A 25998-nucleotide genomic window follows, 5' to 3' on the forward strand; every position below is an offset into this window, starting at 1 on the left:
CCTGCTGACGGAAAGTGGGGTCTCTCTCCAGCTGAGACCCTGTGGGGTTTCCCAGCACCCCGAGGGGCAGAGTGCTCCTCGAACAGCTCCCGGGAGCACTCACCCACCCCACTCCTCACCAAACAATTCCAGGCCTCTCACCTAGATCCCCAACACCCCTCCCTCTCAGACTGAGTTCTGAGCACCCAGGGATGCGATTCCCAGGAGCGGGGAGAGGGGGCAGTAGTGAGCCTGTCACAGTATTGGACAGGTTGCTGCTGCTGTACTCTGCAAACTGGACAGACCGTCCAGGGGCAGGGCGCTCGCCTCGCACCTGGCCGACCCTGGTTCAATCCCCGGCCTGGCCGCATCCCCCAGGGAACCAACAGAGAAGAGGCGGGGTCCCCCGGGTGCTCTGGCTCTTATCTGCTCAGTGCCCTCTCCGGGGCACTGCTCTAGAGTCCACCTCGATTTCCTGAACTGGCAGATGCACGGGAGGGGTTCTCCGCCCCAGCGGAGCCAGCACAATGGGGGCCACGGACCCCCGGACCCAGGGCCGGGCACCCGGGGAGGAAGGATCAGAGCAGGCGACACAGAGCGGCAGGCGCGGAACAGAGACCACCCGAGACCGGCGCGGCACAGGGGGCTACTGGACAGCCAGGTGTATTCTTTCCACAGGCCACCCTACGGAAGTGGGGCGTGACAAGGCACTCGGCAACGCTCAGGGGACGGGCGGGGGCAGCTCTTCGGGCCGGCTGGCTGCAGCGCGGGGCGGGGGGCGCGGCGTCGTCACTCGGGGAGGCTCCGTGCGTGCGCGGGCGGCTCACACGGGCGCCCCGCCCGGGGCAGTCTTGGCGCTCGGGCCCGGGAGGCTGCTACTCCTCAGACAGGTACACGCGATACAGCAGGGCGACGGCCAGCGCCGACACGGCCGGGATGACCCAGTTGGACCACCAGCTGCGGGAGACACCAGGGCCGGTGAGGGGCGGCCACCCCGCAGCCTGTGTGCGCCCGCTCGGAGCTGCAGAGGGGCCGGGGTGGGCAGGGGCCGAGGGCAGGCTGGTGCCTGTCTCCGGAGCCTTCGAGAAAACGCAGGAGCACGCGGGGCCCTGGGTGCCGCCTTCCCCACCCCCAGCCAGCGTCTCCAGGCCAGGGGCACCGGCCACAGCCCAGGCCGCTTGGACCCACGCCAGTCATTCCGTGCAGCACAGAATCACAAGGTCTCAGGGATGGGACGCGGCTCTGCAGGGCCAGCGAGTGCAGGGACACACACGAGGGTCTGGGCCACGCAGGGGTGCAGCTGGCGAGGGCGTCCTGCAGAGCCCGCCCCTCACTTCTAAGGTCACGGAAATGGACGTTCCAGGGCTTGGAGCGTGAACGAGGCCAGGCCTGCTCACGGCACTCACATACTTTATCAGGAACCTCTGATCCTTTAAGACCTGCCTGGACACACCTGCCCCATTCAAAGATCAAGTTCAACGGGAGGGTTTAAGCCGCAAAAGGATCACGGGTGTCATTTTCATCTTAGGGTTCTCAGTTTCCGCACAGGAGCACAGATAAAACACTGTGGGGGCGGGGCGGTGCCGTGTACAGGCCGGGGGGCAGAAAAATCTGAAGGTGAAGGAAAATCAGAGAAGACGTGTGGGTCCGAAAAACAAAAATAAATGTGATGGCAACTATACAAATCCACCTACGGCAGCGGTGCCAAGAGGGCAACGTGATCCTGAACTCTGGTGAAGAAATCTGGAAACCAGGTACATCTAATTACTGGGTTCGACTTCAGGGCCAACGTGCAGAAGGCACGAAGGAAAAGTGAGCCACGCTCGGGGAGGCCACGGCGGGGCGTCACACGGGGACGCTGGCGGAAGGCGGGCGGAGGTGACAGCGGGGGACGGGCGGCCCTCTGGGAGCACCCACAGTGGCTCGGGGTGGGGCAGAGAGGACCCCGAGGGTGTCACTCCCAGGGTGTCACTCCACACCTGCGAGGCGCCATCCTAGGGAAGAGGCCCCGTCCCACCTCACCCTGTGGCCCTCCGCCCTCCGAGAAAGCCCCGCGTACCTGGAGCTCGAGTCCACAGTCGTGATGAGAGATTCCTGGAACAGAGAAAGTGGCCCCGTTAGTGGGGGTGCTGAGCTCGGCGCCTGCTCGCCACCTCGGACACGGCGAGAGGGAGAAGCTCACGGAAAATGTCTCTTCACTGAAACGCCTGGTCAGGGCCGGGGACACCGCACTGCAGGCAACGGGCCGGCCCATCCCCACAGGGCCCCCTCAGCGGCACCGGGCGAGGTAAGCCGCCGGGTACGACCCAAGCACAAAAATAAACTTAGAAAAAAAATTAAATAATATGTTCTGAGAGAGGGGAAAAAAGGCTTGTCTATATTTAAATCACGTGTGACATAACCATGTGGAGACCCCAGGGAAGGGCCGTAGGTGCGTACAACACCCGCAAGGTCACTCGGGCCTCGCCACGGAGAAAGGACCTCGCTGCTGAGTCGGGGCAGCTGTTCCCCGAAGGCCGCGACCGATGTTCACTAAAGGTCGGTTATCCCCGTCACTGGCAGCCGTGTCAGCCCAACAGAGAGAAGGGAGAACCGCCCCCGGGCACTCGGGGCTGCCCTCTGCCGCCCAGCTGGCAGGACAGTTCTGGAAGAGGCTGACCGTCCACACCGTCACCCCCAGGAGACTTCCAGGGAGGCTGAGCAGAGGCCCTTCCGTGGCGAGAGCAGGCTTTTCCTTCCAGAACTTTCTAGGTCTCCTTGTCAGTTTGGGGGGAAAAAAAAACGGTTTGAAAAATTTAGTCTAGAGAGAGAACAGAGGTCGGCTCTGGGGAAATCCAAGCTTCCCTTAATGTCCAGAGCCTCATCAATCACAAGCGCTGGAAGCCAACACTGTGTTAAGAAGCTTTTCTTTTAGTATTCACACCAGCCAAAGTATTAGTGTGTCAAGGAAGCCATAAATAAGCCGGTTTCATCAGAATCCACTTCTGGAACCCCCAAGGGCATCAGAAAATAAAGGCATCAGCAAAACCCCCGGCAATGGGCAGGCAGGGGGAGAAACTCCCAGGAAAAAGGCAGAAGTCTCAGCGGAAAGGGCAGAAACCTCAGCGGAAAGGGCAGAAATCTCAGCGCAAAGGGCAAGCAACACAGTGAAGAGACCCACCAACCTTTAAAACATGGCCTTTAAGATTCCTGACACAGTAGGGGGGAAAAACAAATTATTTTCCAAAGAAAAACACTGCACATTTTTTAAAGCAATTTAAGTAAACACTTTGAAAGCAACACATGGCACGTGATCTTATGTTAAATCTTAGGAACCCACAACATGTGCTCCGAGCACGGCAGCCTTTGTTCTCGGATTTTGCATACTGAATAAAATTAACGAGGTTAGCGGGAATATCTGGGCATGCAACAGAGACAGAGAGCGAGGAGCGGGAGACACGGGTTCTGAGCGTGCAGACGCCGCCCCGGGGCCGTGGACCATGCCGTCGTGCTGCAGGGCCAGCGGCCCGCGGCGAGCAGAGCCAACAGGACCCACACGTGTGCGGGCCTTCGACCAAACGCTGGCAGCACCCCAGGGAAACAGCCCCGGCGCCGTGAGCACTCACGTGAAACCACCAGCAGCGCCTCACACCCGTGACCTCCCAGGGAACCGGGCCGTAAGACAGATGCGTGCACACACCCACACACACAATCTTTAAGTGCTCCTTGTCTGAAGCTCTTAATTCAGAGACGTTTGAGGTGAAGCCAGTCGGAGCTACCACTCTGAGGTGGAAGAACACGCCCTGCGGGGTCCGAGCTGGCTTCAGCACCAGCTCCCCAGGGCCAGGGGGAGCAGGGGGCCAGGGCGCTGGCCTGGACGCTAGCCTCCCTCCCGGCACCACGTAAGGTCCGGTCCCCAGAGCCCTGAGAGCAGAGCCAGGAGTAAGCGCCGAGTCCCACGGGGTGCGGCCCCCAGAAAGCCAGAATGGAGAGGGGACAGCTTTCTCTCGGTGTAAGGGAGACGTCCCTGAGGTCCCTTCTTCAGGCTGGGACCCAGGAGGAGCTCTGAACACTGCCTACAGTGCTTACTCCGCAATCATACCCAAGCCAAGCAAGCTGATCAGCTCGGAGAGAAGGGCTGGGAACCGGCATAAAATTCATATTCCTAGGAACAGTCTCCCTTCCTAGGAAGGAAAGTCTCGAAAATTATCTCACTTCATTAAAATTAAAATTAAATTTCACCTCAAAACAATATAGCATATCTAAGTCCCAGAGCTGACAAACTGCTGAGGAAGGCCTGGGTGTGTTGGAGCAGACTTTTGGTTCTTTAAAAATAAGGTCTCAACTTAGTTACTTAAATACTAAAATACAGAAATCCAAAACTGTGCGGCTACCAGTGCGGCCACTCAACCTCATACCTCTTCATTCTCAGCAATGGAAAACAAATTATCAAATGCTTCCTTTTCAGCAGGTCTGACTTTAGGGGGGAGAAACGCCAAACAATAATAGTGAGTTTTTTGTTGAAATATTGAATGTAACCAAAGTAAAGTGAAGTGTAACTTATCAGTTACACAGGCAGGGTGGGGGTCTGGGGAGGTAGGGGGGAGGGAGGAGGTTTACTGTGATTCTTGGTGGTGGAATATGTGCACTGGTGAAGGGATGGGTGTTCGAGCATTGTATAACTGAAACTTAAACCTGAAAGCTTTGTAACTTTCCACATGGTGACTCAATAAAAGAATAAATTAATTTAAAAAATAAATAAATAAGGTCTCAAGGCTGGAGCGATAGCACAATGGGTAGTGTGTTTGCCTTGCACACGGCCGACACGGGTTTGAGTCCCAGCATCCCATAGGGTCCCCTGAGCACCACCAGGAGTAGCTCCTGAGTGCAGAGCCAGGAGTAACCCCTGTGCATCGCAGGATGCGACCCAAAAAGCAAATAAATAAATAAGGTCTCTGCCAAGGCCAAACCCTTCAGACAGGGAAGCACAGGGCGAAGTCCACAGAGAAGTGCTCCCGAGTTGCTAATGAGGGTAAGGAATCACACTGTCGGCCGCAGCCCCCCGAGAAGACCCCGGGCACCCTGGAGAGAACACCACGGCGGGTGGGCAGGCAAACTCGAGCCTGCCGACCCGCACGGCCGCCTCACCCGGGCGTGGGAGCCCGCTCAGGAGCGCAGTGGACGTGGCTGTCCAGCCAAGAGCACAGGAGAACAGGAGGCACGGAGCTGCACACTTACCGTGGGCTTGGCTATCTTGGACCTGTCGTCCTGCAAGACAGAAAGTCAGCACGTCACCAGTGAAAACCCCCGAGCAAGTAACCCACCGCCCCTCTGACCAAAAGTTCCCCAAAGCGTTCCTACGAGGAACCAGCACTGGCGGGGCTGGGGGCGCGCTGGGGGGTCTACAACAAGGAGCTTGATCCAGCCGCCTTGACTGCGACCCTTAGTGGCTGGCGATATTCCAAAGGTCACAGTCACAGGCCAGGGTATGTACTTGTGGCCCTCGAGCTGAGGCCCTCCCTCAGGAAGCTGCCACCATCCATGCATGCTCCGCCCTCCCTCTGGGGGCCTGCGTCTATCCACGGGTTTCATACATATGTAGGTGTGACACGCAGTATACAAAGGGATGGGGGGGGGGTGTCTCTGTACATATATACATGCCTGCATTCTGTACAGACAAACATGCATATTTCATAAATGGCACGTACATCATTTTGAGGTTCTTGTACACACAGATACACATTGCCCCATGAGGCTCACCAGGGCAGGCCTCAGACAGCCCGGAGCACTTCAGGGAGAGCCAGGAAGAAGAATTTGGGGCCCAACTCTCTCTCGAGGCACCACCTTCACCTAAACACCTCTCCGTGCCGTGCAAATGGGTGCAGACCGGGCGGCCCCCTCCAGGCCTGGCACAGAGCCCCCGCGAGCTTGGACCGGGGCTTGGCTTCCCACTGGCTTCGGGGTTTTACGGGGTCGAGCTGCCCAGTTCCCCTGTCACTGAGTCTGTTTCTGGGACCGTCACCGCCCTTCCAGCCGGCTGCTGGGGAGGGGCCAGCAGGAGGTGCCGGGAGCAAGGACAGCCCAGGCCCCGGGGTGAAGGCAAGGGACGAGTGCCCGCAGCTGCAAGAACGCTGTGTCCTCTGACCTGGGTGGACAGGCAGAGCAGCGGACAGTCACGCAGCCACAGGAAGGCCCAGATTCATACGCAGACCTGAGTGTCTGTGAAAGGCTCAACGCAGCCTGTGTTTGCTGAGGGTCAGCGCATGGACCGGGGTCGAGAGAGGTATTCTCAGGGCGGGCAAGGAACTCGGAGAACGTGTGGGTTTGCGGAGGCAGAATGGAGGCTTTGAACATTGCCGACTCTTTGACCTGAGTCAACTTTCAGAACGAAAACAGCCTCAAAGGAACGGAAGGAGAAGGCAAGTGAAGAAACTCCTTCTGGTGCAAACAAGGGAAAAATACACCAAAACCTACGCTGGCTGAAGTACCCCTCCCCCCACATATACACACACACACACACACACACATACACACACACACACATACACAAACACACACACATACACATAACACACACACACACACACACACACACACACACACACACACCCCTTTACCTTCCAGAACCTGCTGCTCCATGAAACGTGACTAAAATACTTTGCACCCAGGGCATGACCACGGGCTCAGGACCCTGAGGGTCTGACAACACCCCCGCCCCCGCCCCCACCCCCACGAGGGAAATGCAAAGACACTGCGGCCATCTGTGTCTGAGCACGGGGCCTTCTAGGGAAGCATGAGAAACACTTCCTGAACGACCAGGTCCAGAGAGCGGAGTGCGGCCATCCGTGGCCACCCAGGACGCAGGAGGGGCGCCCAGCACCTACCGGGTGCAGCTCCCCGATGATGTACGTCTTGGACAGCTCTCGAGCGTCTGTTGAGTGTCCGACATCCTCAAAGTTCTCAGTGGCGTCGCCGCCAGCCTGTTCCCGTAAGACTTCTTCCCCACCGGGATGCTGCTCAAAAGGAAACAGGGGAAAATCAGAGAGAGAGAAAGGTGTCTGGGGTCCCGTCCGCGCCCAGGATCAGCGTCCTCGAGCCACTCGAGTCCAGCCTAACTGTCCCGCAGGGTCTGTCTCCAGAGTTTAGACGCCCATTTCCCGGCTCTGTAACTCGGATGCCCGAGGCAGGTTTCTCCCCGACGGTGGCAGAGCAGAGGAAGGGCAGCCCAGTGAGAGGCGCCCCGAGTCCCGCGCGCCAGCCTCCTGGGAAGGAAGCGTGGGGGGGGTGCGGGAAGGACCCCTCAACCCTCTCCTCAGCCGGGGTCCCTCGGCCTCGGAGGCAGCCGCTCGGCCCTGTGCTGCCCGCCGTGTCTCCTTGGTCCACTCTCCAGGTCCACCCACAGGCAGGACGCGGCTGACCGCAGACGCACCAGCTCTCGGGCCGGGGGACGAAGTCTCAGGCGAGTGAAAACGAAAGACTTGGTTTTCCCAGGAATTTTTATCGGGGAGAGAAAGAAACGGTTCTTAACCGGAGCAGCTGCTTCAGCCTGCTCCGAGCCTGAGCGGAACCGAGCCAGGGCCGGCTGCGGCGTCAGGGGGCCCCACCTGGGCGCAGGGAGGGGACCCCCAGGATTCTCGGGAACACGCAGGTTCTGTGACGGGCGGGATGAAGCTCGGTCTCGCGCGTGCGGGCGACAGCTCTAGGACTGGGCCCCACTGCTGGCGTCTCCTGCTCTCCGTCCCTCCCCGGGACTCGGAGGCGAGAAGCACACAGCATGGAGAAAGGGGGACCCCGCCCCGTGCTGAAACCCACCTCGGCCCCGCCTCAGTGTAACCGGCGCTGGGCCGAAACAAATCTATTGACTTTTTCTCGATGATTGGTGCAGGTTACCCTTTCACGTTCATGGGAAGGAGGAGGAATAAATCAAGCTGCCCACAATCTGCCTCTAGCAAGAGCTGGACACAAGTGCATGCGGGTGATTTTTCAGAGCACTTTCCCTGAGCACACGGGATGTACATGTGTGTACGTGTGTGGGGGGTGACTTTTCAGAGCGCCTTCCCTGAGCACACGGGATGTACATGTGTGTACATGTGTGTGGGGTGACTTTTCAGAGTGCCTTCCCTGAGCACACGGGATGTACATGTGTGTACATGTGTGGGGGTGACTTTTCAGAGCGCCTTCCCTAAGCACACGGGATGTACATGTGTGTACATGTGTGTGGGGTGACTTTTCAGAGTGCCTTCCCTGAGCACACGGGATGTACATGTGTGTACATGTGTGGGGGTGATTTTTCCGAGCACTTTCCCTGAGCACACGGGATGTACATATGTGTACATGTGTGGGGTGACTTTTCAGAGTGCCTTCCCTGAGCACACGGGATGTACATGTGTGTACATGTGTGTGGGGTGACTTTTCAGAGTGCCTTCCCTGAGCACACGGGATGTACATGTGTGTACATGTGTGTGGGGTGACTTTTCAGAGTGCCTTCCCTGAGCACACGGGATGTACATGTGTGTACATGTGTGGGGGTGATTTTTCCGAGCACTTTCCCTGAGCACACGGGATGTACATATGTGTACATGTGGGGGGTGACTTTTCAGAGTGCCTTCCCTGAGCACACGGGATGTACATGTGTGTACATGTGTGTGGGGTGACTTTTCAGCACGCTGTCCCCGCTCACCACCCTCGGGAGGGAAAGCAGTCCGCCCTGTGTGGGACAGTGATCGCTCACGGCGCCGCAGGCTCCGAGAACTCAGCAGCCGCCTGAGTTTGAACTCGGGACTCGCTCGTGGGCGACGGCCGTGTTTGGCACCTGGCTTCAGGCCTGTACATGTTCCTGGCATGTCCATGAAATACGGTCCAGCTTCAGGGCCGGAACCGGCCCACACACAGCCCCACCCGGCGCCGGGCCCCCAGGGAGGCAGAGCCCAGAGGGAGAGCGGGGGCCAGTTCGACCCTTGGCAGCACACTGGCCCCTGAGATTGGCCAGGTGTGGCCCTGCAGGCTCCTGAGCACTGTAGGGGGAGGACCTGGGACCCCGCACTGCAGAGCCTCAGCTGCAGCTACTAGTAACCGTCTGATGGCCCAAATCACCGGGAGCAGCTCCAAGGCCCCAAGTATGTGGGACCCCCGAGGACGTGGGACCCCCGAGGACGCGGGACCCTGCACCAAAGTTTCAGTGTCCTGAGGAACCTTCCTCTGTGTGACTCTGTCCGGCTCCACTTTCAGCCAACACAGTGCCCAGGCAGACCCTCCTGCCCCACCTCTAGGCCCACCACTGCCACTCGGGGACACCCCGCTCACTCCCGGGGAGAACCTGGGGGCTGCAAGGGACGGACTGACCCGGCCCCCAACGCCAGGTTGGGGCGAGGCCTTCGCGCCAACAGCCAGGGAGGGCCGGAGAGCTCAGAGCGGCCGGGGACGCCGCTGGCTCGGCGGGAAGCACCCTGGCCTCCCAGCGTCACGGCGCCGGGCCATGGGGCTCTCCTAAGGGCTCGGGAGAGTCTGTGACCGAGCCCGAGGCTGCGGCTGCTGGGAGCCCCCTGGCCCCTCGGGGGAGAAACAGCTCAACAATTAGTGGGAAACACACCGAGGAAACGCCGACTTGGAGAACAACCCCATCACGGTGGTGCTGAAGACGTGATGCGATGCCCGGTTTCTCCCGGGGACAGGGGCGGAGCCGCAGAGCCAAGGGAGGCTGGCACTGGCCACTCCGCGGCCACTCTCCTCGCCCCACTCGCAGGGCCGGCCACGCCGCAGCGGACACGGGAGAGGCCACGGCGGAAAACACCAGCCAGTGGCCAAGAGCCCGGGCCCGGCGGGGGCTTCTGCCAGGGCTCGGAACGCGCCCCCCCACCCCCCGAGGGTTCCAGATGCGAGATCACCCACAGGAAGTGACCGGCTCCGGGAAAAAGGGGCGGAACAAATAATCTCATGACTTCCTTTCCTACTTTCTTTCTTGTTTTGGGGCCACACCCGGCCGTGCTTAGGGGTCACTCCTGGCTCTGCACTCAGGAATTACTCCTGGCGGTGCTCAGGGGACCATATGGGATGCCGGGGACGGTACGGGGTGCCAGGGATCGAACCGGGCAGACTGCATGCAAGGCATGCGCCCTGCCTGCTGCTCTCCTGTGTGGTTTCCTGTCGGATGCAGGAAGAGCAGCAGGTCCGGGGGCAAGAGGCCGGAGAACAGCAACTGACCGCAGCCGAGCCCAGGGCCACACACAGCACTCGCCCCTCGCGCCCAGCCGGGGGCACGGGGGAGGACTCGGGCACAGGGACGGGGGCTGGGAGGGCCTGAGCGGACGCTGCAGGTGGGGGCGCTGGAAGGTCCGGGGCTCTTCCCGCGTGCTCGCTGAGAGAAGGTGGATTCTGGGGGTCCCCGAGTACACTTTTTTTTTCCTGAAAAGGCGCTAGTAGGTCAAAGTTTGGGAACTTCTGCTCTAACCTAATCGAAACCCACTTTCTAACCCACCTGGACGGTGGAGGGTCATGGCGGCTTCTGGAACATTCTGCGTGCTTCTCTGGCACAGGCTGTCAGGACGGACAGCTGAGGGGGCCATGGCAGAGCTGCCCTCTGTGCGGATGGCGAGACGTTGGGAGGGCTTGGCATGGGAGTGGACAGCAGGAGCCAGCAGCGGCCAGCGGAGGGGCTGGTGACCAGGAGTGCCCACTCTATGCCCTCAGAGCGGGCAGGGGACGAGCGGGGGGAGGGGCAGGTGCAGGCAGCAAGCAGCAGCCTCGGGCCTGGGGTGCCGGGAGGGGCGGGGTGGACGTGCCCGCCAGATGGGGTCGAGAGCTGACGCCTCCTGGACGCAGGCCAGAAGTTTGCACAAGTGGCCAGGTCCGATGGAGACAGGCCTCAGGGCAAGACGGGTGGGCGGAGCGTGCGTCCCCCTCACCGAGACCCCCCCACCCCACCCCGCCCCCGCCCCCGCCCCCGCCTCGGCCAAGCTGGGCTACGGTTAGGCCAAATCATGTGTGAGTGGAGGGTTCGAGAGAGAACCCAGAGCTGTGACGAGTCAGCAGCAGGACCAAACACGCAGCCGCCATTCGCGGGAGGCGTGATGAGTCACGCGGCCGTGCTCACACGGCACACCCGAGACAGCTGGGGCGCGCGGGGAAGCACGTCGTCCGCAGGGCCGGGAGCTGCAGGGACCAGGGGGCCCGAGACAGCCCCGCTGGGCGCGCAGGCAGGCCGGAGGGCGTGCAAGAGGGGAATGCAGGCCGGTGTGGCCCACACGCGTGTGAGAAGTAGCACGGGAGGGTGTGCCTTTGCGGGGGCCGTGTAAAGCAGTGGGGGCGGCAGGGACCCCGGCAGGGGCCGCATGTTCACCCTGCCAGGTCACAGACTCCCATGCGGGCCACGGGCGGGCGCGAGAGCCTGGCACAAGCTTCCCTACATTGGCAGAAGAGCTTCTGTCGGGGGCCGCTAGCCGGGACCTCGTTTGGGATCAGGTCTGACCGGTTCCACACCTGCCACTGCTGGGACTCAGGGGAAGGACGGAATCTCCCGCGGTGACGCTGCACAGTGCCCGCGGCCCCATCGCCTGGTCCATCTCAGCCGACTTAGTGACGCGAGTCAGTGTAATCGTCTCCCGGCGCGAGCCCCCACGCCAAGGACAGCCAGAGCCTAAACGCTCTCAAGCTCTGCAGCTGCCCTGTGCTGACGGGGAGGGAAACCGCTGAACTGCACTGGGGGTGTGGGGTTTATCGTCCACTAGGGCACGGACGAGGGAGGAAAGGAAGTGTCCAGTGAGCGTCACGAGAGGCGGGGCCAGCAGCGCCCAGGCCTGGAGGAAGGCGGGACCCCTCCCCACTGCCTGTGACTGGCCAGTGCTCCGAGATTACAAAGGGCTGTCACAGCCTGGTCAGTGACTCCTCCCTGGACACCGACTACCCACGGAGAAGGACGGAACAGACTCAGTCATTTGGCCAACGCTAACTCAGAGAACGCACAGCAGTCTCCCCTCATCCTCAAATTATTTATTATTATTATCATTATCATTATTATTATTATTGGAGCGAGCAGATACCATTGGGCTGCACTAGCACGCAACAGGGAGACGTTACTGGCGCCTGCTCGAGAAAAATCAAAGGTCAACGGGATGACAAGTGATACAAGTGATAATTATTACTATATTTTAGGGCTGGAGCGATAGCACAGTGGGTAGGGCACGCACCCGACCTGGGTTCAATTCCTCCGCCCTTCTGGGGAGCCCAGCAAGCTACCGAGAGTATCCCGCCCGCATGGCAGAGCCTGGCAAGCTCCCTGTGGCGTATTTGATATGCCAAAAACAGTAACAACAAGTCTCACAATGGAGACGCGACTGGTGCTCTCTCGAGCAAATCAATAAAACAACGGGATGACAGTGCTCCAGTGCTACAGTGCTACCACTATATTTTGAGGCTGGGGCTACACCCGGCAGTGTTTGCTTTATTATTATAAACCTGTATAATATTATAAACGTGTATAATAATACATTTTATTATTTATTTATTTATTTATTTATTGCTTTTTGGTGACATCCGGCGATGCACAGGGGTTCCTCCTGGCTCATGCACTCAGGAATCACTCCTGGCAGTGCTCGGGGGACCCTATGGGATGCTGGGACTCGAACCCGGGCTGGCCACGTGCAAGGCAAACGCCCTCCCCGCTGTGGTATGGCTCCAGCCCCTAACAATACACTTTAAAGGTGAAGGGAAACCCTGACCCCTGTCCCCTCAGCAGCGCCGGGGGGCCGTGAGGCGCTGGGGGTCAAGCCCAGGCGTCCCCCCCCTTGCAAAGCCCAAGCGCCAGCCCCCCGCTGCTCCCCAGCGCCCCTCCCCTCTAGCAAGGGCACTGCCACCGAGTTCTCAGGCCGGCCCCCCGCGCTATCTGCTCGGAGGCACCTGTTCCCTCCCGAGGCCAGCACTGGCCTCCACTGGCCGGGCCTCGAGCCAGGACCCCCCATCCTTCCTGCCCACACACATGACCCCACCCGCTCTTCCTGACCACACACACACAGCCTAGCGGGAAGAAGCAGCTTGAACCTGAACCAGTGTGTGTGTGTGTGTGTGTGTGTGTGTGTGTGTGTGTGTGTGTGTGTGTGTGTGTGTGTGTGTGTGTGTGTGTGTGTGTGCATGCGTGCCTGTGTACTCTTGGGATTGCTTTGTAATTTTCTTTTCAAACTTTTTATTGAAGCACCATGAGTTACAAAGTTATTCCCAGTCGGGTTTCTGCCATCACCGCTCCCGCACCAGCGTCAAGCTCCCTTGGTTGGGGTCACTTTCTGGCGTAGAGGAGCCCAGTGGCTGCTGGGCCCGCACCCGAGGGGCAAGCGAACGTCCTAACCAAAGGTCCAGGAAGTCCTGCAGAAGACGTGCCTACACAGCACAACCACACGCCCCGCGCCGTCACAACCCCGCCAGGCGCACGACCCGAGCTGATGGCGGCGGTCACAGTACTCGAGGCCAGGCGGGCGGCCCGGAGCTGGTAGGCCTGGCTTCCCCGACTCCCGAGGGCCCGTCTCGCAGACTGGTCGGGGGCAGCGCCCCACGCAGCGTGCGAGTCCGCACGCAGAAAGACAATAACTGGGTGGAGGGACGAAGGGCAGGAGAGCTCGGGTACGAGTCGAGGCCAAGCACAGGGTGAGCACTAAGTGAACCGTGGTGGCTTACAAGGCCAAGGACGCAGAGGCTCGGGTCCCGTTGGACCGAGAAGAGCAATGCTGAATGAATGAATGAATGCAGTGGGAGAGTTTTCTCTTTTCTTTTCTTTTCTTTCTTTCTTTTTTTTTTTTTTTTTACTTTTTGGGTCACACGCAGCGATGCACAGGAATTACTCCTGGCGCTGCTCAGGGGACCATATGGGATGCTGAGACTCGAACCCGGGTCAGCTGCGTGCAAGGCAAACGCCCTCCCGCCGTGCTGTCTCTCCAGCCCCTGCAGCGGGAGTTTTCACCACAGTAAGGATGTTCTACAATTTCACGCAAAAGAGCGTTAAATAACAGTAGCGAACGGCCACCAGGCACTACCCCGGTGCTGGAGGAACTGGGAAGAGAGAAGGACAAGCTGGGGTGCCACTCGACACATGTCACTCCACCCTGAAGTCGGGGTGAAGGCGACCACCTTCACAGGCCTGGGAGTCAAACCGGAGTCACTCAAACTCACCAGCGCACAGTGTGGCTTCAGCAGCGCGCTGCCAGCGGGATGCTCCCCTGAGGCTGCTCCCACCGGCCTGGGGCTCTCTGCCCGGAAAACAAAAGCCGGCGGTGGACACTGTCGTGGCCCGCTGGGGCCTCTCTGATACGCCTCTGGTGCTCTGTTGGGTCCCCGCTGGCCTGCTAGGACCCTGCCTTCCAGCAGCTCAGAGTAACAGGGAGCAACTTCCCAAAGCCACGCCAGTCCCGGGAAGTGCAAGGAGGGTCCCGGCAGGCTCCTGGCCCCGACACCGAGCCCGGCTCCCCTCCCCGCGCCCCCCCGCAACATTCCATCCCACGCACTGCTGGCAGAACATTCCCGAACTCCACCCCGAATCCCCGCCCCTCTACCGGAGGTGCCTCAGCCGGGCCACCAGTGTCAGCCACCAGCACAACTTGTCCTGCTCCGAGGCGCACCTAAAGGAGCCGCGCTGAAGCTCTCAGAGCACTTTTCTCTGAGCCCGTGTCTGTTGCATTCCCCTGACTGTGTCAGGGGGTGCTCAGCCACACCCCTGCCACACCCGCCTTGCTCTCCAGCTGGGGGCCGCCCCAACAGGAAAGAGCTCCCAGGCTCCTGGGCAGCTGAGCTGCATGACCAGACTCTGGCTCTGTGACTGTAAGAGGGGGACGATAAGAGGCCAGAGAAGCTTCTAGAAGCATCTAGAACCTTCTAGAAGTTCTGCTTTATGTGACTGGATGCCCCTTGGCCTTTCTCCACCCTGTCATGTCATGTGATCCGAGGAGGCTGCCAACGGACCGAGGATGAGGGACAAGCTCTGGCGGGGGGGGGGGGGCAGCTCTCCGGGACCACTGGCACCCGCACCTGACCGCAGCTCGCTCCTACAACAAAGACCCAACAACGATGCCTTGGAGCACTGCTCTGGGGGCTCATCCGGGCCCATTTCTAATCATCAACCAAGGACTGGAGTCCAGGGGGGCAGCCGCCAGGGCACACGGGGACGCTGTGGACACACGCAGGACCAGGCCTCGGGAGCTCCAGAGCGGAACCAGGGTCCTCACCTCCCGGAACCCGCCAGAGGAATGCTGAGAGCCCACCTCCCTCTCGGACAAAGCACAGCCCGCGACTAGGGAGTGACGGGCGCGTCGTCTCGGTTCCCCTCGGGGCCTCAGACGTGGAGATTTCAGGAAACACGAGCAGCTGGCGGGCACCAGGCCTGGCTGCGGGTCGACCCCTGGATCAATGAAGGATGGGAAGAGGGGGAAGGGGAGGGGGAGGCTGTCTGTCCTGTGCCAGCTCAAAGTCCCCAGGGTCAGCCGGTGACAGCGGCCAGGGCCCTTTCCCCTGAGACGGAAGGCCGGGAGGACAAAAGTCCACGTTTCAACAGGCCCTTCCCATCCAAACAGTGGCGGTGCCAAAAAGGGTGGGACACACGGGCGAGCATCAACAATGACTCGGCAGAAAGGAGGGGGCCCTCCGCGATCACGGCCAGAGCCAGGCCAACGGCGAAAACAATCCAAAGGGCTTTGGAGAGCAAACAGTTGACACGGCTTGGGAAAGAAACCGGCCAGAGAGCCAGACACAAGAGCACCATCACCCAGAGACTGTTCTAGAAGGCCCGAGACTAGAGTTCCGGGAAGGGAAGGAGCTGCCCCTCGGGGCCCGGAGCTCAGAGCTGTGGGGCGGCCCAGGGCAGCCGCTGTCTGCAGCCCTGCAGGTACAGGCCAGGCCAGGCCGCAGGGGGAGACCCACACAGGCTGGGTGTCCCGTCCACACACACTGAGACACTGCGGAGCAGGGCGGCAGGCAGAGCCTGGGTGAGGACTGGACAGTGGACACTGGGGACCCTGCAGGAAGGGAGATCCCACAGTGCCCCATGGGGGTTCTGCGGGGGGGCGAGAATCAAGCTCATGTCTGGGTCACCATCCCCCCCCCCGGTCGGGGAGCCCCACCGCCCGCCTCAGTTCCCTGCAGGCTGTGTCCTCCCCATGGCGTGGCCGGCGCCCGCGCCAGAGAGGGAAGCTGCCCAGGAGCTGCCCGGGGTGCTGAGTGGCCAAGAACGTGCTGGACCTTCTGGGCTTTCGGGTTTTGTTGGTTCTGGGTCGCGCCCAGAGACGCTCAGGGGTTACTCCAGGCTCTGCACGCAGGAGTCTCTCCTGGCGGTGCTCGGGGCCGTGTGCAGAGCTGGGGACTGAACTCGGGCCAGCCGCACGCTGGACCGTCTCTCGGCCGTCCGGATCCTCCTGCAGAGGCTTCCCGGGCCGACGGCACGGAGGGCGCAGGTCCCAGACGGGCCGGGAGCTTCTCTCCCAGGGTGTGACCTCGAAGGCACGGCCGAGTCCTGCACGGCCCCACCAGACACAGCCCGCCCACCCCTCGCCTGGACAGAGGCGGGTCGTCTGCGGGGCCCAGGGACAGCACCCCCCCGCCTGGAACAGTCTCCCGACACCCAGGCCAGGCCCTCCTGAGGGGGCCGGGCAGGGGGGCCGAGGCCCACAAGGATGGCAGGGACGGCCAGAGGCGGGAGGCACGGCCCTGATGTCCTCGCCCGCCCGCACCGCAGAGCTCGAGGGACGGCAGGGAACAGGGTGTGCAAGAAGGGCCTGTGCTACAAGGGGGCAAAGCAGGTGTAAGAGAGTGTGCACCCAACACACACACACACACACAGTCACACACACACTTGCACAAACACAGTCACACACACTCACACCCTTACACACATGCCATACGCTCACTCACATACCCACACCCTCACACACACACTCATACACACTCACCCTCACATATTCTTACAAACATACTCATACGCCCACACACATACCCCCACACCCTCACACACATTCATACATACACACCCATTCACACCCTCACAAACACTCACATACACCCGAACAGTCACACGCACCTTCACACACCCACACCCTTACACACATACTCATACATCCACAGACGTACCCCCACACCCTCACACACTCACATACACACTCGAAGTCACACACACACCCTTGCACACATACTCATACACCCACAGACGTACCCCCACACCCTCACACACTCATGTACACACTCGCACAGTCACACACACACACCCTTACACACATACTCATACACCCAGACGTACCCCCACACCCCCACACCCTCACATACACACTCGCACAAACACAGTCACACACACCCTTACACACATACTCATACACCCACAGATGTACCCCCACACCCCCACACCCTCACATACACACTCGCACAAACACAGTCACACACACACCCTTACACACATACTCATACACCCACTCACACGCTCACACACACACACTCACACTCACACACCCCATGCTGTAGGGCCGGGGCAGGATGGCTGCTGCTCATGTGGTCACGACAGGGCTGAGGTCCAGAGCTGAGGACAAACTGGAGGACAGAGGTGGGTGACCCAGGAAGGGAGACAGGTGGCAGGGCACAGACGTGGCCATCCACCACGGCTGCCGGGCCTGTGGATGTGGCTTGCCGAGACTCACACCGAAACAACCGCAGAAGGCCGAGGGGCTAGCGAGGGGGCAGGGGAGCACCGAGACAGCCTCCTCCCGGGCTGCCTCCTGGGGGCTGGGGTTTGCCACAGAGGGAGAAGGAAAGGGAGCCAGAGTCATGAGAGGGCGTGTGTGTGTGTGTGTGTGTGTGCGTGCGCGTGTGTGAGAGCAAGTGTGACTCTAAGTGTGTGTGAGCCTGTGTGAAGTGTCTGAGTGTACGTGTAACTGTGTGACTGAATAATGTGAGTGTGAGCACGTGTGTAAGTGTACGTGTGTGAGCGAGCGTGCGCTGAGTGTGCATGAGCATGTGAGCAGAGCTGTGTGGGTGGATGAGTGTGTGACTGTGAGCATGCCGTGTGAATGTGCGTTAGTGTGAGTGACTGAATGAGCTGGCCCGTGTGAACGTGTGAGTGTGCAGCTGTGAATGTGTGTTGTGTGTGTGCTCACGAGTGCGGACGCCCAACGCCCGGTCTCCCAGCGGCGAGCCTGCCCGGATGCTACACTCAGCAAGGCACGGAGGGGTGCGGGCAGAGGGGAGGGGGCCCTGCTAGGGGCGTCACACTCGTGTGCCTGGAAGCGGCCCCTGAGCAGCAGGCAGAGTCCTGCTGTCCGGGGGGAGCAAGGCTGCCAAGGGGTGATCAGGGACACGAACGGGGAGCGGGGACAGACGCCCCTTCCGGGCAAGGCAGGGGAGGCACTGGGGTACACACGGTGGGCGCAGAGGTGAGTGGAAAGGGGTCAGGGCAGAAACGAGCCTGACTGCCTGGGCCGGGCAGGGGTGGGGTGGGGAGGGGGTCCAGTTGGAAGTGTGCAGGGCCAGTTCCCACGACGTCCAGGGGTCGGGCGCCAGGGGCAGGGACATCCTGTCCCCACCGGGTGGCCTGCTCTGGTTTTCCTCTGCGCAGACATTCCTGAAAGGACTCGCGCCAAAGGCGTCCCAAAGCCAGCGCCAAGGGGCGGGAGGGAGCACCACTGGGGGGAGGGAGCACCAGGAGAGGCTCTGGGGGAGGGAGAAGAGGCCTCTAGACAGGAAGGGAGGAGGGAGAGGGAGCCAGGGGAGGGAGCAGAACCAAGGGAGAAGGAGGAAGAGGAAGAGGAGGAGGAGGAAGAAGAGGAGGAAGACGAGGAAGAGGAAGAGAAGGAAGAAGAGGAGGAAGAGAGAAATGAAGAAGAGGAGGAGGAAGAGAGGAAGAGGAAGGAGAGAGGAGGAAGAGGAGAAGGGAGGCGGCAGAGGGAGGAGCAGCGGGAAGGGTGTGTCCTGCTCCGTGCTCCGGCGGTTACCTAAGGGCCTCTCCAGGCAGCCTCCCGCGGTGACGCCCTTCCTGGAACAGAGCGGTGCTCAGCCCCACTCAACAGCTCTCCCAGATGTTGCCAGAGGACACTCGAGAAGAATCCACGCTGCCCCCGGAGCTCCCCCGAGAACAGGCTTTTGCTTGTTCCTCTGCTTCAGCTCCCGGGGGGAGAAGGGGGCTGTGCGGGGAGGGGCCACACGGACCCCACGGAGGGCCGTGGCTCCTGCAGGCGTCCCTGAGGCTCTCTGAGGCCCCAGCGGCCAGGAGGCAGCTCGCACAGTGAAACGGTTCTGCCTTCTAGCTCGAGGCGTCCGTGTTCACCCGTTTCCATGCCGACTCCGATTTCCCCCCCCCCCCGCCGTCCCACGGCTGCTGGGTGGGGTCAGTTCTACAAGGGGGCTGGGGGTGCCTGAGCAGCAGAGGGGGGTGATGCCACGTCCCTGGGGGGGCCATAAGGACCACACGGGAGTCGCGGTTGGTGTCCAGTCACTAGTGTCGCACCCACCATTGGGACCTGGCGTGCGGTGGGTAGGGTCTGCCGGCGGGAAGCGGAGGCCGGGGGTCCCTCCAGGAATCTGCAGCAGCCAGGCCTGGGGCCGGGCAGGGCCAGCACGCAGGGACCAGCCGCGGGTCGCGCCCGGCAGTGCCCAGGGACGTGTGCCAGGTCGGCCGCAGGCAGGACAGGCGCCCGGGCAACCGTCAGGCCCCTCCAGCCCCTCGGGGTTTCTCTCTGGGATGACCCGGGAGGGCGGCACGTCACAGGGCACATCTCGGCAGGGAAGCGCCGAGGAGCACCGAGCAGCCGGTGGCCGGCGGGGAGAGAGTGGCACTTCCTGAGGAAGGCGGCGGGCAAGCAGGTGGGCACAGCGTCCAGCCCGAGATGGGCCGGGGAGCGGGAAGGCCCCTCTGGCCAGGCCCCCCAGTCTTCCTGTGGGTGACAGAAAGGGATTGCCGCGGGCACAAGGCCAGGTTCCTGCGCCGTCAGCCCCAGAGTGACCTGAGACTCTGTCCCTGCAACTCTCCTGACCCACGGCCTCGCGTCAGACACGGCAGCACGTGCAAAGGTCCAGGGACAAAGGCCGTGCAGAGACGGGCTCTGTCCCTCCCTGAGCACTCAGGGGCTCCCTCTAGGAGCAGCTGCACATCCCTCTCACCACCCCCTTAGCGGCCAGGCTCTCCGCTACCCCAGAGACCAGGCCCGCGGGTGTGAGCCAGGGGGCTCTGGGGACCCTCTCACCCATTTCTCTTCTGAAGACTCCCGCCAAGACAAGACCACCGGCAGGAAGTTCAAGAGCACACAGGCTGAGCCCAGAGTCTTTCCTAGCACGAGCACAGAGAGGGGGGCAGGGCAGGGGCAGCCGGGCCCCGTGGGACACTGGCACAGGCGAGGGGGCGGAGGGCACTCCCCGGCAGGGGGTTCCCCTGGGCCACTCACAGTGCCCACCCACTGACCAAAACCACAGTCTTCCTCCCACACAAGGAAGCTGTGGATTATTACACTGCCAGGACTCGAAGCTCACACATGCAAAAGTTGTGCTTTAGAAGGTTCCAGAAAAGGGATTACACTCTGAAATGAACACTTAGTTCTGAAAATGTGTATTTACTGTGACTGTTTGTGTTTCACTTTTTTGTTTGTTTGGTTCATTTACTAGCTAACGTAACTTCTGAGTTGTGTGTGTTTTCTGTAAAATAAACGTTGGGCCTATCACCTACCTCATGACTCACACCGTTAGAAATAATACTGTCCAAATACTGGCGTGTATTTCCAAGGGCCTTTACACAGTTTATTCCTCTAGCCAAATTCACCAAACTGAAGTAGATATCTAGGCCAGAATATTTCCATTTTAGAACCAGACGTGTCCATAGTCACCTCAAGAACAGGTCTGAGGCTACATCTAGTTTTCCCAGTCGCATTCCAATACTTTCCCACAGACGTCTACTGACCAGGCTGTTAAGGTACCATTTTATGCAAAGATACTTATTATCTTTTATGGTTTCTGAAGGCCTAATAGAACAATAAAAAGTTGCATTAAGCAGAAGTAAGTGCTATGTCTTCCTTGATTTACCCAAACTGGCTTGCATAACTGTTCTCTTTCCCTTCCTCACTAGGATTTTCGCCCACCTTTACAAAGGTTGACAATCCGCAGTGGGTTGGGGTTTTGTCGTTGTTACTGCCATGCTCTTACTGCTTCAAAACAAACCAGGTTCTTACAACCACTTCTCAGTAGTTGAGAGAGTCAGCAAACTGGGCCAGGGAGAGGCGCGTGGTGGCCGAGCATCCTGACCCTAACCCCCACAGGGCGCCTACACACCCCCTCTTGTGGGATGCTGAGTGAACGTGTGATCCTTCTTCCCTTACACTCGGCAGCAACAGGTGGGCAGTTACAGCCCTTGACAGATTCAGCATCTCACGAAACTTCCTCGAAAACTGCAAAGGGATGTGGAGTTTTTTTTTAATTTATTTAAAGAAGTGTGATTGACAACGCAATTGGCGGCTGAGTTTTAGGCATATGAGTTGGGATTTTGCCTCTAAGGTGGCAGTCCTCCCAGGCGTAAAGATGCCCCTTCCTGGAGTCTTCAGAGGCAAAGGCGCTGAGCTCCGAGCTCACGGCCGCTCCCCCTCTGCAAGGAGCCAGAACCCTGAGAGTGAATCCCTCCATCATCCCTCGAATGGCTCCCGGAGCAGAGCTGAGCGTGGAGCCTGAGCTCTGTGGGACGGGCGTGACAGAGAGCACTGGAGTCCCGGGCGGAAGCGAAGACTCCAACTCCGGGACGCTCAGGGCCCTGCGGAAGGGTGGGCCCCGCGCAGTCTGCTCCCTGGGGTTCTCCCGAAGACCCCGAGGCTTCGACTCGCTACTGACTCGAACGGAGGCAATTTGCTGACACTGTCACCATGGCTGCGATTTCCTGTCTTCTAACACACGGAATCCACGTGGCCGCCCAGGTCACGGCAGAGGCACGAGCACTTCACGCCACCACCCCTCACGGCTGCAGATCCACCCGCACGCTTAGTGACACCGTCAGACACAGCCACACTCAATAAAATATGCATTCAAAGGCTACAGCGTATTCCTACAGGGCTAGGGACATGCATTCAAAAACTAGTTTATTCCTACAGGGCTAGGAATTAAAAAAAAAAAAAAAACTTCAAAACTTCGACCCACATACGTAGGCAGCTAAGCTGTAAATCTCGGTAGGTCAAAAGGCAGAGGAAAAAAAAAAAAACACCTGTCGCTGCTAGCGATTCCAGTCGGTCCACCTCGCCTGGGTCCCACGCCCAGAACGCTGCACGGCTTGGGAAGCTGTGATTTCAGCAGAGGCTGCGCGTTGCACAACGGGGAAAGCTCACCAGAGTCCCGGGGGAAGGATGTCGCTTTTAAATACCCCCTTGGCCTCACTCGCTAGTTGACATCTTGCTCCCGTCTCTGGAGCGCGGGCAGGGGAGAGGACACAGCCATGACCCTGGGGGGGGCGGGCGGGCCACATCCCTCCTCCCTGCAAGAGCCGGGAGTGTCACCAGCACTTTGCAGTCCTCACGCTGTGGCTAGCAGTGCTCTCCTCCCCTCCTGCCCTCAAAGGCCCCGGCCCAGGGAGCACAGGGGTACTCCGGGACCCCTTTGGCCCATCACTGAGCGGCCATCCCCGCCCACGCCAATACAGGCATGCAGAGACGCCCTGCCCCGTGGGTGAATGCCCCCTCCGGGCACAGCCAAAATGACTGGAAACTCACTAACGAGGCAGGAAGAAAAACCAGAAAGAAAGCTTCTCTGTTCGCGGTTAGGTAAGTCGGGGCAAGGAGAACATCTTGCCGGACAGGGGAAGCGCCGAGAGTTTCTAGAGCTCTTCTAGGAAGGAGGAGAGGAAAAGGCAGGGGCGTGGGGAGCGAGCCAGAGTTTGTGGGTTCCTTCCTCTGGCGAGAAAACAGTCCGTGCCACTAAATTCCCAGGGGGGCTCTGACAAGAACACCGCAGCCCACACCCGTGCCCCAGCATCTTGGAACGAGGCAAGTCTCGAAGACGTGGGGACCACCTGCAGGAAATCCTCAGACACATCTAGACCCCAGAGGCAGTCGAGGTGGGAGGCAAAACGGGGGTCTGCCCGGGAAGCAGGCCCCCGGGAACAGCTCTGTTCCCTACGCTCCCGCTTCCTCCACAGGAAGGAAGCGGAGATAGAGCCCAGAGGGCTTCCTTAGTTCCCGTCCAGGGAAATGGCTCAGCAGACGCAGATGGGCTGAGCAGAAGGGCCACTGGCCCAGAGCGGATGGGGGACAATAAGGATCCTCTCACCAGGAACCCCGGGAGCAGACTTTGATTTCTCGCCACTGGTTTGCATGAGTTAAGGGCTGGTAACGACTCTGAGGAACTCCCGGGAATCTCTCTGCATTTGAAAGGCATCTGCCCCGACCCTCTCAGAGGGAACGTTTTCAAACTGGGCCAGAAAGAAAGTAGGACCGTGTTGATTGTCTGCTCATTTACCCCTTTTGCCTATCTCCGGAAGTCAGAACAGACTTCAGAAGAATGAAACCGAACCAGCATTTCTGCGCCGGGAAAGTTGCCCTCAAGCTCGGTGTGGGGAGAGGCCAGGATTCACCTCCCAGTGACTCTGACCCCCCGGGGACCTTGAGCAATATCTGGAGGCTTTTTTTTTTTTTTTATTGCCCGGGTGGAGGAGGGGGTGCTGACATCTGGTGGAAGGAAGGCAGAGAACAGCTGCAGGGCACACTTGCTGTCCCTAAGACCTGGTGACGGCGCGGCACGGTTTATAGAAACTCTAATGGCAAAGAAGCTGGTACTTAGCAGAGAGCCAGCACAGTCACCCCTACCACACTGCACGCCTCAGTAAGCCGGGACACTTCAATCTTCACCCGAAGACAACAGCACCCTGCTTCACAAATAAACATGAATGCCAACTATTTTGCAACAGGTTTCAAAAATAAAAAGCAAACTCCAAAGCCCCCCCCCCCAACTTGAAGTGGGGTCCAGCTAAGACCAGGCGCCTGTGTCCATTTTCCTCTCCCACCACCTGGAGGATCCCGGCGGATCAAGGAGGGTGAAGTATTGCGGTCAGGTTTATGATTACAGCTCCCCCAGCGCGAGTTACACAACTCACGGAGACAAGCCCGAGGTGCTAAAGAAAAGGCCTCTAACAAAGTGTAGAAGGGTCTGGAAGGCAGCTCGGCAGGCTGGGGCACAGAGCAAATCCCAGCCCTGCGCGGCCAGGAACCCCTGGGTGTGGCCCATCCCCCCCAGAAGGGGGCTGGGCCTTGGCATTCATTCCCTGCAAAGACGCAGGAAAGGATCAAACTTCCCACTGAAGTTCAGCTGACAAAACTTCCGAAATTACCGACGGATTTTTTTTTCCCACTCCTGGCAGTGTGGACTCCTCAGTCCTTCTGTCCTCCTAAAGACTCACACTTGGTCCCAGGGACCCCGAGGCGGATCCCGGGCTGCGCGAACCACGGAGCACTGTGTCGGGGAGGTGTGGGATGGGTAGCCTGGACCGTGGGCGGAGGCAAAGCGGGCGCCAAGCGCAGCCCCTGAACTCGCAGCTCCAGACCCCTCTGCTGGAGCCCTCGGTACTCGGGGCCGGGCTGGCTCTTAGCAAGCACTCGCTCTGGGCAATCGGGAGGGAGACCCGCCTCTCCTGCGCCAACCCAGACCCCCAGGGCTGCCCTCTCTGTGCCGCCGAGGGCTGGAGCGCGCCCTCCCGCACACGGAGTCCCGCAGGAGCCCCCGGAACAGCGCCTGCCCGCCGGGCAGGTGGGTGGGTGGGCCGCAGGTGTAAGAGTGTGCAGGTGTGTAGGTGTGCAGGTGTGTAGGTGTGCGGGTGTGTGGGTGTGCAGGTGCGCATGTGTGCAGGGACGCGCGCTCACACAGGGGTGCAGGGGTGCGGGGGTGCGGGTGCACAGGTGTGCAAGTGTGCAGGTGTCCGGGTGCGCGGATGAGCGGGTGCGCAGGTGACTGTCCGAGTGCGCGGGTGCGCAGGTGTCTGGGTGTGCGGGTGTGCAGGTGTGCGGGTGTGCGGATGTGCAGGTGTACGGGTGTCCGAGTGCGCGGGTGCGCAGGTGACCGTCCGAGTGCGCGGGTGCGCAGGTGTCTGGGTGTGCGGGTGCGCAGGTGTGCGGGTGCGCGGATGTGCAGGTGTGCGGGTGTCCGAGTGCGCGGGTGCGCAGGTGACCGTCCGAGTGCGCAGGTGCGCAGGTGTGCGGGTGCGCGGATGTGCAGGTGTGCGGGTGCGCGGACGTGCAGGTGCACAGGTGTCCGGGTGTCCGGGCGCGCGGGTGCGCAGGTGTGCGGGGACGCGCGCTCGCGCACAGGTGCCTTCCTGCAGAGGGCCGGGCAGCCCTGGGCCCCGCGGCGCCCGCTCACCTCCTCCAGGAACTTGGTGAGGTCGTACACCTTGTGGTGCAGGATCAGCCAGGTGCTCTTGCTGTGGTTGTGCTTCTGGATCTCCTCCAGCCGGTAGTACGTAACGCCCTTGTCCGACTTCTCGGCCATCTCGCAGCGCAGCGAGCCGAGGCCCCGCACACAGAGCAGCCGAGCCGGGCGAAGTGGAGCGCGCGTCGGAGCCGCAGACAGGGAACCTGCCCAGGCGCGCGGGGCCGCCGAGCCCGGACGGGGCGTCCCGGCGCACGGCCGCCGGGGATTGGCCAGAAGCCGTGTCACTCCGAGGTCCCGCCCCGGGCTGTCAGCCTCCGCCAGTCCCCGAGCGCCCCGCCCCGCGGACGCGTGCTGATTGGGTCCTGAGAAGGCCCGTCAGAACCCCTTGGGCCAGTGGGGCGGGGCGGGGCGGGGCTTCGCTGACGTCGGCCCGCGAGGGAGGTGCGTGGGGTTCAGGGCAGGGTCCGGCGTGCGCGGGGCTATCGCCCCGATTTCACAATCAGATCGGCCAGACCTGGACGGGGTTGTGTAACCGAGCAGCTGGGCTGCGAGTCTCAGGCATACTCAGAAGGGGCCGGTGGCTCTCGGCCCCGAGAGGCGGTTGCTCCGGGTCTCCTGGACCTGGGCTGGACACCCGCGGGCGCGCCGCACCCCACCCCAGCACACAGCCAGGGCATAGGCAGTAGGGGAAAGTGGCTGCATAAAAGG

General features: G+C 60.7%; 1 protein-coding gene across 1 annotated transcript; it reads right to left on the bottom strand.

The window, feature by feature from the left end:
- Window positions 1–613: 613 nt before the first annotated feature.
- Window positions 614–25540, bottom strand: LOC101556515 (cytochrome b5). The gene is made up of 5 exons (XM_004604237.2): window positions 25279–25540; window positions 6843–6971; window positions 5197–5226; window positions 2039–2073; window positions 614–936 (listed from the first exon to the last, which is right to left on the bottom strand). The coding sequence occupies exons 1-5, from the start codon at window positions 25405–25407 to the stop codon at window positions 855–857; spliced, it is 405 nt and encodes a 134-aa protein (XP_004604294.1). The 5' UTR covers window positions 25408–25540; the 3' UTR covers window positions 614–854.
- Between the last annotated feature and the right edge of the window lie 458 nt (window positions 25541–25998).

This window comes from Sorex araneus, chromosome 2 (assembly GCF_027595985.1).
Source record: "Sorex araneus isolate mSorAra2 chromosome 2, mSorAra2.pri, whole genome shotgun sequence".
NCBI classification, from domain to species: domain Eukaryota; kingdom Metazoa; phylum Chordata; class Mammalia; order Eulipotyphla; family Soricidae; genus Sorex; species Sorex araneus.

What these genes read in the sequence shown, in the direction of transcription:
- LOC101556515 (XM_004604237.2), bottom strand. Translation starts at nt 25,407, where the DNA reads ATGGCCGAGAAGTCGGACAAGGGCGTTACGTACTACCGGCTGGAGGAG. An exon ending in TCACCAAGTTCCTGGAGGAG is followed by an intron (nt 6,972 to 25,278) that starts GTGAGCGGGCGC and finishes CCTTTTGAGCAG; the next exon opens with CATCCCGGTGGGGAAGAAGT. An exon ending in ACTGTGGACTCGAGCTCCAG is followed by an intron (nt 937 to 2,038) that starts GTACGCGGGGCT and finishes TGTCTCCCGCAG; the next exon opens with CTGGTGGTCCAACTGGGTCA.